This window comes from Lissotriton vulgaris, chromosome 6, assembly GCF_964263255.1.
Source record: "Lissotriton vulgaris chromosome 6, aLisVul1.2, whole genome shotgun sequence".
In the NCBI taxonomy this organism is placed as follows: Eukaryota; Metazoa; Chordata; class Amphibia; order Caudata; family Salamandridae; genus Lissotriton; species Lissotriton vulgaris.
The window spans coordinates 1228073027-1228086703 of record NC_141694.1 but is presented as its reverse complement, the minus strand read 5'-3'; the positions used below and the strand labels follow the sequence as shown (position 1 = coordinate 1228086703).

The 13677-nt window shown below is 49.6% G+C and overlaps 1 protein-coding gene across 1 annotated transcript in view; it reads right to left on the bottom strand.

The window, feature by feature from the left end:
• SYNJ2 (synaptojanin 2) overlaps positions 1-13677 on the bottom strand; it is a 745535-nt gene that overhangs the window by 169041 nt on the left and 562817 nt on the right. Inside the window, exon 17 of the mRNA XM_086927319.1 lies at positions 9701-9857. Coding sequence (XP_086783445.1) covers positions 9701-9857 — 157 coding nt within the window. The remainder of the gene's footprint in view (positions 1-9700; positions 9858-13677) is intronic.

Below are 13677 nucleotides of genomic sequence, written 5' to 3'. Positions count from 1 at the left end.
TAGTTCCCACATTTACTTTATTGACAAACGGTAGTTATTTACTTTTGAATAACGAGGAGTGTTGTGAGTTAATGGTCGGTATCGCCTATATGGTTACTGTATCAGAACGTGTGGTGTGTGGCAAGAACGTGTTATATCCACCCACGCATGGGAATTCAGATGTTTCCATCAGGCCGCGCATCCCAACCTTGAAAGCGGAGTTCAATGGTATGAGCAGAATAAGGGCTCTTTTGTCTCAAAAGGAAGTGGCCCTGAGCTCGGGCCGTGAAACTTATGTCCTTCACATAGCTAACACACACACAGAGGTGCAGGCACTTTTAAATACTGACTTGCCGTTTCATTTCTGCGAATTAGTTCATCAAATCTTTAATGCCTCCTCCACGTCTGGCTTAGCTCATTTTTTAAAATTGATTAGCAGTGGTCTCGTGACTACATTTGAAAAGATTTTTGGTGTCATCCCCGCTTTCTCCCATTCAATATTTTCGAGTTAGTTTGGCGGATTCCCTATCTTGCTGGCTTTAGCTGCAGGCGTTTTGATATTATTCTGCTTCCTAAAACATGGATGCCCATCCTGCGCAAGAAGCCGCTCAGCCCCTTCTGACACTGTTTCGCAACCGGATGCTTGATTACTATGGCACCCTGCCGCTTGCGACTTTAAGCACGGCATTTGGATTATCGTTTCGATTTTCCTATTTCACACGTGTCCAGCCTGTGTTTCATTGCCTGAGCTGCGATTTTGACTGGGCCATTGATTTGTGTCTCTGCTTGCCGTTATCTACTGAAGTCGATTTTAATCACCTGATGGGCCCCGTAGTTGCTCAAGAGTTGGTTTGTTCTTGCGAAAGGATTATGGCCTTGGCAGCGATGCATGGACTAATGGGTCAGTGGGACATACCCGCAGCGGCGCATGAGTTTCTGGCACATAGCGTTCTTGAGAACCCACTGAGTTGTCCTCTGATGTTGCTAGAGGGTCCGGTGCTGGAGGAGCACGTATGTTCTTTCCCATTACTTAATTGGATGGCTGAACTGTTTTCGGATGATGACAGTGATTTCATGTTGGAAGCTGTTGCTACCTATTTTGCATATTCTATCCACCCATGAGTGGCTTTGGAGACTTTCATTATAATGGCACGTGACTTTTTAGTAATTCTGAATGTTGCCTTTTTTCTTACGGACATTCAACTTTATATTTTCTAGGCCTATGATTTTATATTTGGCCTCAAGTTCAAGACTTTTATTATATTTTTTGTTTGGCCACTATAGGCATTCATACATATTGTTATATAATAATTTTTTACATACATTTAGCTTGGCTCAATATTGTTGAACTCTGCTTTCATGTTATGCCTTTGTTATATTATTGGCTTGTTTTTTTGACCGTCCTCGGATCATTGGGGGGGGTGTCATATAGTTACTGCTTTTTCTATATACTGTGTTAAGTTAGTATAAGTTTATTAAATGTTTAAACGACATATTTTCCTTCGGCTTCAGTTTGCACATGACACATAATTGTTATTGTAGCTTTCAACCTAGACAAAAGATGTGATTTATTTGAGAATAATATGTTATTGCTCTGATATCAGTTGTGCTTGGTACACTTGGTACACTGTCTGCACACTGAGAGCTGAACCCTCTAAGAATAACCTAACACAAGGTTGCTGGGAGGCCTGATCCTCGCACCACATTAGACATAACACAAATAAAGTTTCTGCCAACATTGGGCTCTAAGCGGGTTTAAGATAGAGTTACTGAGAATGCAAAAACACACTTGATGGTGCTTCGCATGCAGAGAGCTGGTAGCTGATGATGTGATCTTCTCCTACTGACATTTAGAGGTATGGGCCCGCCCTGCTAAAATCCAACTGAGACCTTCTTAGATATAATATAGTATGCTAAAGAGGGTGCGCGAAATATAGGTGATACAGATTTCTATTGATTTTTGCATTATGATATGCTATCACCGTTCGCTTACTATGGATTAGTGACTATGCTGATAACTCTGATTTCTATAATATGTATTCTGGTATTATATAAGATACTGCGTTTAAGAACCTTGCATTGAAAAATAAATATTTCAAACTTGCACGTGTCTTCTTTTACTCCCCGTTCTGGTTTGAAATGATTATAGAGCGAAAGAGTGTTCATGTGTTCCACGATACCTGAGGTAACCTAAGTTCATGTTCTGGTTTGTCTAAGTCATTGGGAGTTTGTTATGACCAATGAGACACTGTAGCTAGTTCGGTAAGGGGATTTTGGATACTAAGGTGAGTTTTGGGTCACCCTAATTCACTGAGGTTCTAGATCTCTGTGCACAGTTCTGTGGGAGAACGGAAACCCTGCTACAGTAGGTTCAGTCCAGGAAATTAAAGTGTATCAATTTGAACCGTGCATTGCACAATACCTTGCGCGTGAGGGACCCTATTCGCTCCCGCTGCCCCTGTTCCAGCGCAGCACCCAGATCCGCCTCCCATGCCACCAAGGACGGGGGCACGGTGGGGAGGAATAATGTTTCATAGCTGTATATAGCAAAGAGATTAGTCTACACCCCCTGCCACAGGAAAGAATAATGTTTAAGGTGTAGGTCATTGGTGGTGAGTCCGGGAACTGAGGCCAGGTAACCTTCACCACATCCTGCAGTCCACGATAGTGCAGGTATTGCCCTCTTTCAAGGCCGAAGGTCTCCTCCACCTGCTCATAAGTCAGGAAGGACTCGTTGGGGTAGAGATCCGCTAGAACCTCGCATCCCCCTCTCGCCAGATGCGAAAGGACATGTGCTTCTCCATGGCAACGAAAGGGGCCAGTATCCAGACCGGTAGCTCCCTATGGAAGGACGCCCGCCGCAAAACCTTCTCCACAAACCGCTGCCAGATGCCTGCTGCGTGGCGCACAACAGAAGGCAGAGTGTCGCCGCTCCCCTTCCCCGCATCAGTGCGACCTGTAGCGCCTGTACGTTTGCTCTGCCCGCCGATAGGCGCGTCTCCCAGTTATCCGCGTCTGCGAACCACCGGGCTGCAGGCTGTAGTTGCGCCGCATAATAATATAAATCGAAGCGTGGCACCTCCAGGCCTCCCTCTTCGTAACTGCGAACGATAGTGTGGAGGGCTACCCTGCTGCGCCGGCCTGCCCAAAACAGGGACGTAAGCAGCATGTTAAGAGTACGAAAGACTCGTGGGGGAAGAGGACACACCGAAATCTGGAGGACGTGTAGCGTCCTGGGAAGCATTGCCATCTTGGCGACGGCTAGCCGTCCCATTAAAGAAAGCGGCAAGGAGTTCCAAAAGGACACCGATTGTTGTAGGGACTTAAGTATCCGATCGATATTCCGGACCAGCAGCTGTGAGTCCGTCGGAGCCACCTGAATTCCGAGATAACGGAATACCTCCCGTTCCCAGCGCAGCCCGAGATCCGGCAAGTCTTCTAGTGGCACTGAGTCAAATCCCGTAAGCCGGAAGATCAAAGACTTACAGCGGTTAAGTTTCAGTCCCGAAGCCTCGCCGAACCGATCCAGGTGGCGCAGCAATATCGCCAGTGCCTCCCACAGGGCAGTCAAGTAAAACAATGCATCATCCGCATATAAGGAGATGACACTGCATGTATCTCCCACCGTAATGCCCCACTGTGTCATCTCTGTTCGGATTCGGACAGCAAAGGGCTCAATGGCCAGGGTAAACAGGAGCAGTGAGAGGAGACATCCCTGGCGTGTACCCCGTCCCAGACGCCACTCCTCCGACCGTGCCGCTCCAAGTCGCACCCTGGCGCAAGGGGCCATATATAGGATGCGAATCCAGCGACAAAAGTTGGGGCCCAACCCCACTGCCTGGAGGACCTCTAATAGATACCCCCAATTGACTGTATCAAAAGCTTTAACGAGGTCGACCGACACCAGAACCATCTGCTCCTCCCTGCCACGTACCTCATGCATAATGTGATTCAACCGGTGCAGGTTCATGACCGTGTTGCGTCCTGGAATAAACCTGCACTGGTCTGCATGGACCAGGTGGGACATATACAGCGCCAGGCACGTAGCTAGTAGCTTGGTCAAGATCTTCACGTCCGTGTTGATCATCGTTATCGGACGATACATCGAAGGGTCTTGCTTATCCCCTCCCCAGGCTTCAGGATCATACAGATTTCTCCCTGTGTCATTCTCAGTGGGAGAGTCATGTTCAAACACCTCAAGAAAGACTTGCAAGAGGAGGCGGGAAAGTGTACCCCCGAATGCCTGATAAGATTCAGGAGGGAACCCATCGCTCCCCGGGGACTTAGCTCGCGGCAAGCGGCTCAATGCTGCACGCACCTCGCTCAGCATTAGGGCTTGATCCAACTCCTCCTGCGCTGCCTTGGGAAGGGACTGCAGGATCAACCCCTGAAGGTAAGGGAGATAAGAGGCTTCAGTGATAGCGGGGTCTGTGGCATATACCTGCGGTATGTGAGACTGGAGAACTCGGAGGATGCCCACCTCCGAGTGGACCATGCCTCCTGTAGACTCCCGCAGGGCCACAATACGCTCCGGGCCTGTTCCCGCCGAAGGATCCAGGCCAAAAGGCGACTCGATTATTCGCTCTCTCTGTGAAGGCGCAGTCTATATTGGTCGGGGGTATATCTCAAGCCGATCTAGGATGTCATGAATGTTAGACCGAGCAGTATGTTCCTCCTCCTGCCGTGAGGCATCAGGGGCTGTCGAGGTCTGCAAGTCTAGAAGACTATCCTCTGCTTACTGTAAGCCCTGGTGGAGCTGTCTCCGAACCCCATAAGGGAGGCCCATGCACACCCCTCTCACCACCGCCTTCAGGGCATCCCATCTAGTGGCTAAAGTAAGCCCCCCCCCTCCCAGTTGAGGTCCACGTAATCATTAAGAGCGGTCTCTATATGTCCTTTCCCCACTTGGTCCTGAAGGATATCTGCCGGCAACCTCCAAGTCCCGGGGCGGGAAACCGGAGCCCCCCAATTCAACACGCACGCCACCGGGGAGTGGTCAGTTAAGAAGCGGGCCTGATGGGTAACCTCAAAGGACATATTTGACTCCGTGTTCGCCACTAGTACCCTATCCAAGCGACTATGTGTATTGTGAGTGGGGGAAAAACAGGTGTATACTTTGTGTCAGGTTTCTCTGGCGCCAAACATCAGGAGCTTCTATATTCCCCACGACCTCCCTAAGCTTCGCTGTTATACATGGTTTTGTGCCAGCTAGGTGGGAAAACCTATCCAGTGCGGGATCAAGGACACAGTTAAAATCCCCGAACCAAAGCACCGATGCCTCCAGGTCAGGGATCAGGACCTCCTGAAGGGTCTGGAAAAAGACCGGGTCATCAGTGTTGGGTGCGTATGAGTTTAGTATGGTGATGTCCCTGCCATCCAGTTTCGCCTGGAGGAGCACGTATCTTCTGTGTATGTCCGCCTCGACATATTGGATAGCAAATGAGACCCCGGGTGCCACCCATATCAGGACCCCCCTGGCGTATGTGGAAAACGAAGAGTGGAAACCTGACCCCGCCATTTTTTCCTCAATTTTTGGCAAGGTGGGTTTCCTGGAGGCACGCAATGGAAACCCTATGCCTGCGAAGGAAGGACAGGACCCTATATCTCTTAGTGCATGTGCCTAGCCCCCTCAATTCAAAAACTTTTACCCCATGTCTGATGACGTAGCCGAATCAGCCATAGTACTCTATCCATGCTGCCACCCCAATCCCGTGCCCGAAATGTGATACATACGATGCCTGCAACGGTCCCCCTCAACAATCTCTCCCAAAACCCCAACCACCCCCCTCCCACGAGCAATATTCTTGCAACAACAAAACATGCCGATATGCCCTTCCCCTGCTGGTGCCAGGACGTGCATAGCCACCCCATACAACCAACAGGGCTGAACCACCCAACAGATAAAAAAGGAGACTCCCCTCCCCCCACCCAGCTATCTCAACATTAACATAGAGTTCGGATCATCAGGAGTTAAATATGCACAACTTTCAGAGCCCCTGCCCCCCATCTCGAGCACACTACACCCATTGTGAGTGAGACCAGGCAGGCCCGCCAAAGTTCACAGTGCAGAAACATCCATAGCACAACCGGATAGGTCCTTCAGGACATGGCCACAGAGGTAACCAGCGAGTCCCCAGCCGTTTTCGGGATTTGTGTCGGTGGTGGGCAGGAGAGTGTCCGTGGTGGGCTGCAGAATGTCCGGGACCAGTACCTCTTCCCGAGGGGAGCTACCTGAGGCGCCGGAAGGCCTTCGGTCTCTGACAACTCCAGGCGGAGGGCCCCATCGTCTCCTACCGTGTCCCGCCGCCTCTCCTCGTGTTCAGCAGTGTCTGATGAATGCCGGCGTCTGTTACTGCGCCTCCTCAATGGCCGTGTCCCTCATGTACTACAGGCTCCCCCCCGTTCGCCCGGCGGGAGGGCACCCCCCCCTGATCTCCAGCCACTCCCATACCTCCTCAGGGGCATCAAAGAAATGTGCCTTTACCTGGGATATGACCTTAAGCTTAGCAGGGTAGAGCAGCATATACTGTAGGTGTAGCTCCCAAAGCTTCTGCTTGACTGTCAGTAAGGATTTCCGCTGTTCCTGTACCTGGCGGGTGTAGTCCGGGTAGACGGACACTTTGGTGTTTTCAAACGTGAGGTTTGCCGTTTCCCTAACCGCTCTCAGGATGCAATCCCTGTCCCGATAATTCAGGATCTTTGCGATGATGGCTCGCGGCGGGACCAACACCTTATGGGAGCGCTCAATTACGAAGACATCAGACAGACCCGTGGGGCAGTGTTGTACGGATCCAGTGTTCCAGAAAGCGCTCCGCATTGCCCATCTCCGAGCGTTCCGGAATACCATGAACCCTAACGTTACTGCGGCGTGCCCTCCCTTCCGCATCTTACGCCCTATGCTCCAGTGCCCCTGTTGAGGCGGTGAGCTGCGAGACTGTTTTTTTGAGGGACGCCACCTCTCCTTGCAGCTGGATGATATTCCCCATCGCAATTGAGACCTTATCTGCCACTTTCCGCAGATCTGTCCGCAGCAGGGTCACATCTATGGAGACCGTTTCTATTTACCTCTCCAGGGCGGAATGGGACCCCTGTATTGCCTTCAGCAGCTCTACCCGGGAGGGCTCGTCGGGGACCTCACTCTCTCCGTCCTGTCCCGACTGACGCATAATCCACTGCGAAGGGTGTCGTTGAGTGGTGTACTGCGTTATGGTGTTTGGCTGAGAGGTGCGTGGCATCTTGTCCTTACGCATTGCAGTAGCCTAAAGGGACCACACCTGGGCGTCTGAGCAGCAGAAGGGGCCCCCAAGCAGCCCCCACTCAAAGGCCGGTGAAGATGTGCAGCAAAATCCGTGACTGTCTCTCTGGCTGAGCGCCGCTGTGGCCCCCTGCAACACCAGCTCCCACTCACCACAGCGTCATCCTCGCAATACCCGGCTCATGTAGAAGGAGTCTCCCGGTACCTGGTCACAGTGTCCCAAGATTCCACAGAGGCCGGACCCGGCGCTACCATAGCAGACCCCCAAGGAGAGTGGGCACCACGTTAGGGCTGCAGACAATCCAGATCCATAGGCCAGCTCCAGGCGTCTCCACTCACTCCCCGCCGTGCAAGTGGAACAGCAGTGCGGCAGAAGGGGTACAACGTCCTCCCCCACTACGAGTGGACCCACACCTCTCCTCAGGACGTGCAGCGCCTATCCCCCCCCACCCCCCCGCTCGTGCGCTGTGGGTATAGTCCAGGAGCTGGACGAGGCCTGGCCCCTCCGAGGAAGCCGCAGACGTCCTCTGAGACCTCCTGCTCCGCGACCTGGCTCCGGTTCTTCGCCCCGTCAGTATAGGCCTCAGTTTCAATCCCACGTGGCACACCGGGCATGAACTTGCAGGGTCTCGACGGGCTACAGGAGTCCCCTACTTCTCGGGAGGCACCCCGATGGCAGTGGATGCCTCCCTTGTTGTCCCGCTGTCTCTCCTAGGGCCGTCCGCAAGGGGCACCCGGATCGCGGGCCGCCTATACACCCCCGGTGTAGGTCGCAGTCTTGGTCAGGCTCATCACATCGGGTGTGGATCTGCAGGATACTGGCGGTCTACTGGAGGCCCTTGCTTCTTGAGAGGTCCCCCGATGGCAGTGGGCGCCTCCCTTGCAGGCTAGATTTGTTGCAGGGCCGGTCTCAAAGGTGACAGAGAGCGCAGGCCGCCCCCCCCCCCCCCCCCCCCCCCCCACCACAGCAGGCCGCCGCCCGGCCTCACCTACCGCACAGTGCGTGTCCCTCGCAGGGTCTGAACGGGCATCTGGAGCCCCTCGCTACACGGGAGGCCTCCGGATGGCAGTGGACGCCTCCCTGACTGGTATGCTTCACTGTTGGGCCAGTCTCAAAGGGTGCCGGGAGCGCGGGCCGCCTCTGCCGCTCATAAAGGCCGTCACCTTGGTCTCGCCATCCGTCCCCCGCAGCGCCAGGCCGGACCGCAGGAACTCCTTACTTTCCGGGAGGCCACCGATGGCAGTGGGTGCCCACCTTGCTGTGACGCTGCACTATTGGTCCAGGCGCGATGGGTACCGAGAGCGTGGGCGGCCTCCGCCACTCCAGTGCAGGCCACTGCCTTGGTCTCGCCGTCCGCCCACCGCAGGGCCCGGATGAACCACAGGAGCTCCTTACGTCTCAGAAGGCCCCTGATGGCAGTGGGCGCCTCCCCTGCTGTGACGCTGCGCTATTAGCCCAGTTCCGATGGGCCCCCGAAGCGCGGGCCACCTCCGTGGTCCCAGGAGCGCGGGCCGCCTCCGCCGCTACGGTGCAGGCCGCCGCTTCAGTCTTGCCATCCGCCCACCGGACGGGGCACAGAGGTTCCACACTTCACGGGAGGCCCCGATGGCAGTGGGCGCCTCCCCTACCATCCCGCTGCTTTCAGGACCGGCCCCAAGGGACTCCCAGCTCACGGGCCGCCCGCGCCACGCTGTTGTAGGCCGCAGCACCAGCCTCTCGTGGTTCCAGCCCACCGTCTCGCAGCCCGGGCTGCCATCGCCATCCACCGGGAGAGCGAACCCCGGAACAGAATGTGCCCCTAGGTCGCTGGGACTCTGGGACCCCGTTTACTTGGTCCGATTTCAGCAGCAAAGGATGTATTTCAGGATTTTTTAGCTAGCCGGCCGGGAGCTGAAGGAGCTTATGTCCTGTTGGCCATGCTGCTTGGCCACGCCCCCGACAACACAGTTAATAGAAGATTTGTTAGTCCTTCAGACCAACTTGTGAGAGGTTACTTTCACCAGCCTCTTTTCTATGTATGGTGCTACATTTGGGTATTTAAAATGAAGGGGCTTTGAATACACAATTGGAAAAAATAACTACTTTAATAAGATGACCTTACAATGTAAGATTTCAGCTCTTCTTTTGGGGCATCCCCATAGACACCCTTCTGTCTGCCTATTTATGTGCTAGTTATGTTCTGTCTGTCATTAAAGTGATAGTTAGGTGATGGCATTCTGAATGCAGAACCTAAAATGTGACTGTTGTGAATACTAGGGATGTGCCGCTGTGAGTGCATTATTCAAGGGGAATACATTACACCAATAGGACCTTACACCTTGCATTGAAGAAAGACCCCTGTTCACGGTGCTATGTATGCGCACCTGATCTCGTAGATCCAACAATGAAAGGTATTCAACCTACACCATTCAATGAATTAACTTTGATTTTACAAAACCTATAAATAAAATAAAAACAAGACATACCCGTTTTATCAAATGGCAATTTTTTTCTCCACCAAAGCACTCGATCAGTCCATGCTGGGGTTCTGCATTTTTCACTTGTGTCATAGGCTTCTGAGCCAACATCATACTTGTAGGTTGGTCCAAAATGAATAGTGCCTTCATAAAAGTCTTTAAAAATCTGAAAATAATAAAAGACGTCTTTAATGGAAGAATCTACTCAACCCTAGAGGCTTTTCAGCATTCCTAATCTTAAATCAGGGTTCCATGTGGATCATGCACATCAATGACTAAACAATAGTAGTAATGTACTTTTATATGAATCTGTGTGATTAGAAAACTAAACTAGCACTCTTGAAGTGGAGATGCCAATGAGGTGACTCCAATAATTACTCTTTGTACAACAGACTTGCAATATGTACAGGATCGAGACTGAATATCTGTCATTGGCCAATCCAAAACACCTGGCACGCTGGTGCCCAAGAAGATCTCCACAACTTCTTTAGTTGAACCACTTACTTTCTTACTAAACAATAATGTAGACAGTCAACAAAGCAATGCAAAATATGTAAAACTTTTTACATCTTTTGGTGGGTCACAGTACCACACTTTTGGGGGTATGCTAGGGTACAGTGGCCAACATGATGCTGTTGTGAGGTTTTCCTACACAAGAATCCATCTGTAATCCTAAATCGTTACTTTAAAATGGGGTTAGCAGGTCCAGAGAATTCACCCATTGAGAACTGGGATTCTGGAGATAATGCCTCACTGCTCATCCATAATACAAACTTCAATAATTTACTGGAATCATGTGCCATTGAGGTTAATTCCATAGCTTAAGAGTTAACCAGGAGTTCAAAATATAGATTAGCAATTTGGGGCCACCCTAATGGCAGAATATGCAGTATAAAATGTTATGCAACATACTGTAACATAACTTCTGACTCAAAATCAAAACCACAAAAGGTACAGGAGTGTTTGACTAATGGTGCCGTCTGTATTTCCATCTTTAGCTTGTTTGATGTGTTTATAATGGTATTTCAATTTTGTTTTAGCTCATCTTCCACTGCTAACCAGTCCGCACCTCTAAAAATGTTAAATAGCTCTTCTCTCCCCATTATATGATATATATATATATATATATATATATATATATACCACCACATCTCTCCAAAGGAAGAAATCAGAGGCCAGAGGGGAGTCCATGGAAGGTAACACGCTTTATTTAACATTTCCCAGTGGCGGCGGATGCATTTCGGCAATATGCCTTCCTCAGCGCCCTGCACTGAATGGAGCCCTTCCTCATTTGTCCCAATCCTGCTGTTCATTTCATACTTGCATGCCCTGTAGTCTCCTCTCCTGTAAAATGGCTAACTCAGCACACATGTTGGTCGTTGTGTTGAATGCACAAACTGCAACTTCCAGAATACATTATGTTTATGCATCTGGGCCGGCGGCGCAGGGGAACGAAGTAAAACACGTTGGTGCGGGCCTGGTGTTCCTATGCAGGTAGGTGGTGCGGGTATCTCCACAACAAATGCCAAAGTCCACAGGCTTTATATACACATATATATGTATATATACACACACATACACATTCATACACATATATTTTTTTGTTTTCCCAGAAAAAAATCAAAGTTTACACCTTTGTTGAAGTTAGATGATCGTTATTGTGACAACTAACACAGTGTATGGAGGTGTACAAATTATAATAATTTGAAGGTGTTGCGTACATTATAAATTAAAAGTATAATTATAACTTTAGAATTGCTCAATTTTGTATACAGTAGGTTTTGTTTGTATAGAAAGAAAACATTTTTTTTACAGTTATTCAAAGGTGTTGCGTAAATTATAAATTTAAGTTATGAATATAACTTTAGCATTTCTAACGTATGTGTAGTTTACGTTTTGTTTGTATATAAAGAATAAATCATGTTTTCCTGACCTTTGTTTCTTACAGTAAATTACAAAAAAAGTTATATAAAAATGCTTTTCAAATCGACTTCAGTGTTGAGTTGAGTGTCGTTAATTTGAGTGTAGTACAGTAGGTGAGGAAGAGTATCATAGTGTAGTATCGGAGTGGAGTGGCGTAGCGTACAAAAGTGTTGCTGGGGTGTGTTGTAAAGTACAGTGGCGTAGAGTGCACTAGAGTGGGCAGGCGTAGCATAGTCGAGTAAACTGTTATAAATTGGAGTGGCATCAGTACGGTGGAGTGGTGTGCTGTAGAGTGCTGGAAAATGTTGCAGAGTAGAGTATGTATATTGGAGCATAGGGGTATAGAGTGGAGTACAGTGTGGTATAGTGGCACAGAGTGTAGCAGAGTCTTTTAGAGTGGAAGTGCATAGAGTGGAGTAGAGTGTGGCAGAGTGGAGCAGTGAACAGTAGAGTGTCGTACTGTGCCACAGAGTGGAGTAAAATGTGGTAGAGTGGAATTGAGTTAAGTGGACTGGCGTAGCATATAGTAGAGTCAAGTGTTGTAGAGTGGAGTGATGTGTTGTAGAATAGAGTGGTGTGTGGTACCGTGGACTGGCATTTTGTACAGTCCTGGAAAGTGTCATACAGTGAAGTTGAATGCTGCAAAGTGAATACTGTGTTTTACAGTGGAGTGGAATAGAGCGCAGTACAGTATGGTAGAATGGAGTGACAGACTGTCCGAGCTGAGTAGCATACAGCAGCGTGGAGTGAAGTACAGAACAGTGGAGTTGTGTGTCAGAATAGAGTATAGTCAATTGGGTGGAGTGGCATAGAGGGACTTGATGTGGAGTAGAGAGTCATACAGTGGTATAGAGTTCAGCAGAGCGCTGTACAATGACATTGACAGGAGTCTGTTGTACAGTGGAGTGTTAAAGAGTGCAGTATAGTGTGGTAGAGAAGGGATGTAGACTGTTGGTTGAGTGGAGTGCAGTGCCATTGAGCAGAGTACAATGGAGTAGATTGGAGTGTAGTGGCATACACTGGAATTGCATAGAGTTGAGTGGCGTAGCGAGGAGTAGCGTTGAGTGGTGTAGCATGGAGTCGAGTGGCGAAGTTTTTAATAACATGGAGTTACGTACAATGAAATAGCATAGAGTGGAGTAGAGTTAAATAGTGAAGAGTGGGGTGGAGTGGCATACAGTGGAATAGCATACAGTGGAGTGTCATACAGGGGAGTGGCATACAACCTCGTTCCTCCTAAAGGTTATAGAACTCCTCTGTGTCTTGCAATATCCTTACAATGTAAGGCAGGGCTACTTAATCCAGAAGGTATATCTTTTTTCAAAGGGGAGATGGTTTTCAAAATAGAGCTTGCAGGCAGCTGAGGATGTGCATTAAGCCACGTTCAATGATCACATACAGGGGTCAAAGGCGAAGCTATCAATGGTGCAGCTGGTGCAGTGCTCAAACAGGAGGGGTTCCATTGTCCCTTAATTAAAGAGGTTTTTTTTTAACCTAATAAAACAGGAGTTTGTCCTTTCATGTGTTAGGGCCCATAACATCCTAAATGCACGAATGACTGGGGTGGCGGAGCTGCTGCACTTTGAGGATGGAGGATGGTGAGTCACAGACTAGCTCAAGTACCATTTGCAGCTTCTCAGTTCTGAACGCAAGATAAAATCACAAGAAAAGTACAAATGAATAAAGCATGCGATTATGAAATGCAGTTAAAGAGGCGTCTTTATCTTGAAAAGACACGACAAGAAAGATGACAAGCAATATAATAGAACAGAGCGGCACTGTGAAAAGAGGTTCTGAAGCATGCGTTGTGACGCATTGAATACGTGCACACCTTTTAGCTGCCTGATATGTCTTGATTATGGGGTGTAAACTCTGGATACAAACCTGTAAAACAGGCGAGTGGGATGGAAATGAACGCAGATAACAGTTTATTTCAAGTACTGTGGAAGGGGATGGGGCTTAATGCCGACCGAGGTGTAACAATAGCCCCCGCGGTGCAGGGAGGGGGCTCAGCTCCAGGGGCCGGTGGGGGGAGCTCTGGCACTGTGCATGGGCAGCGGGCG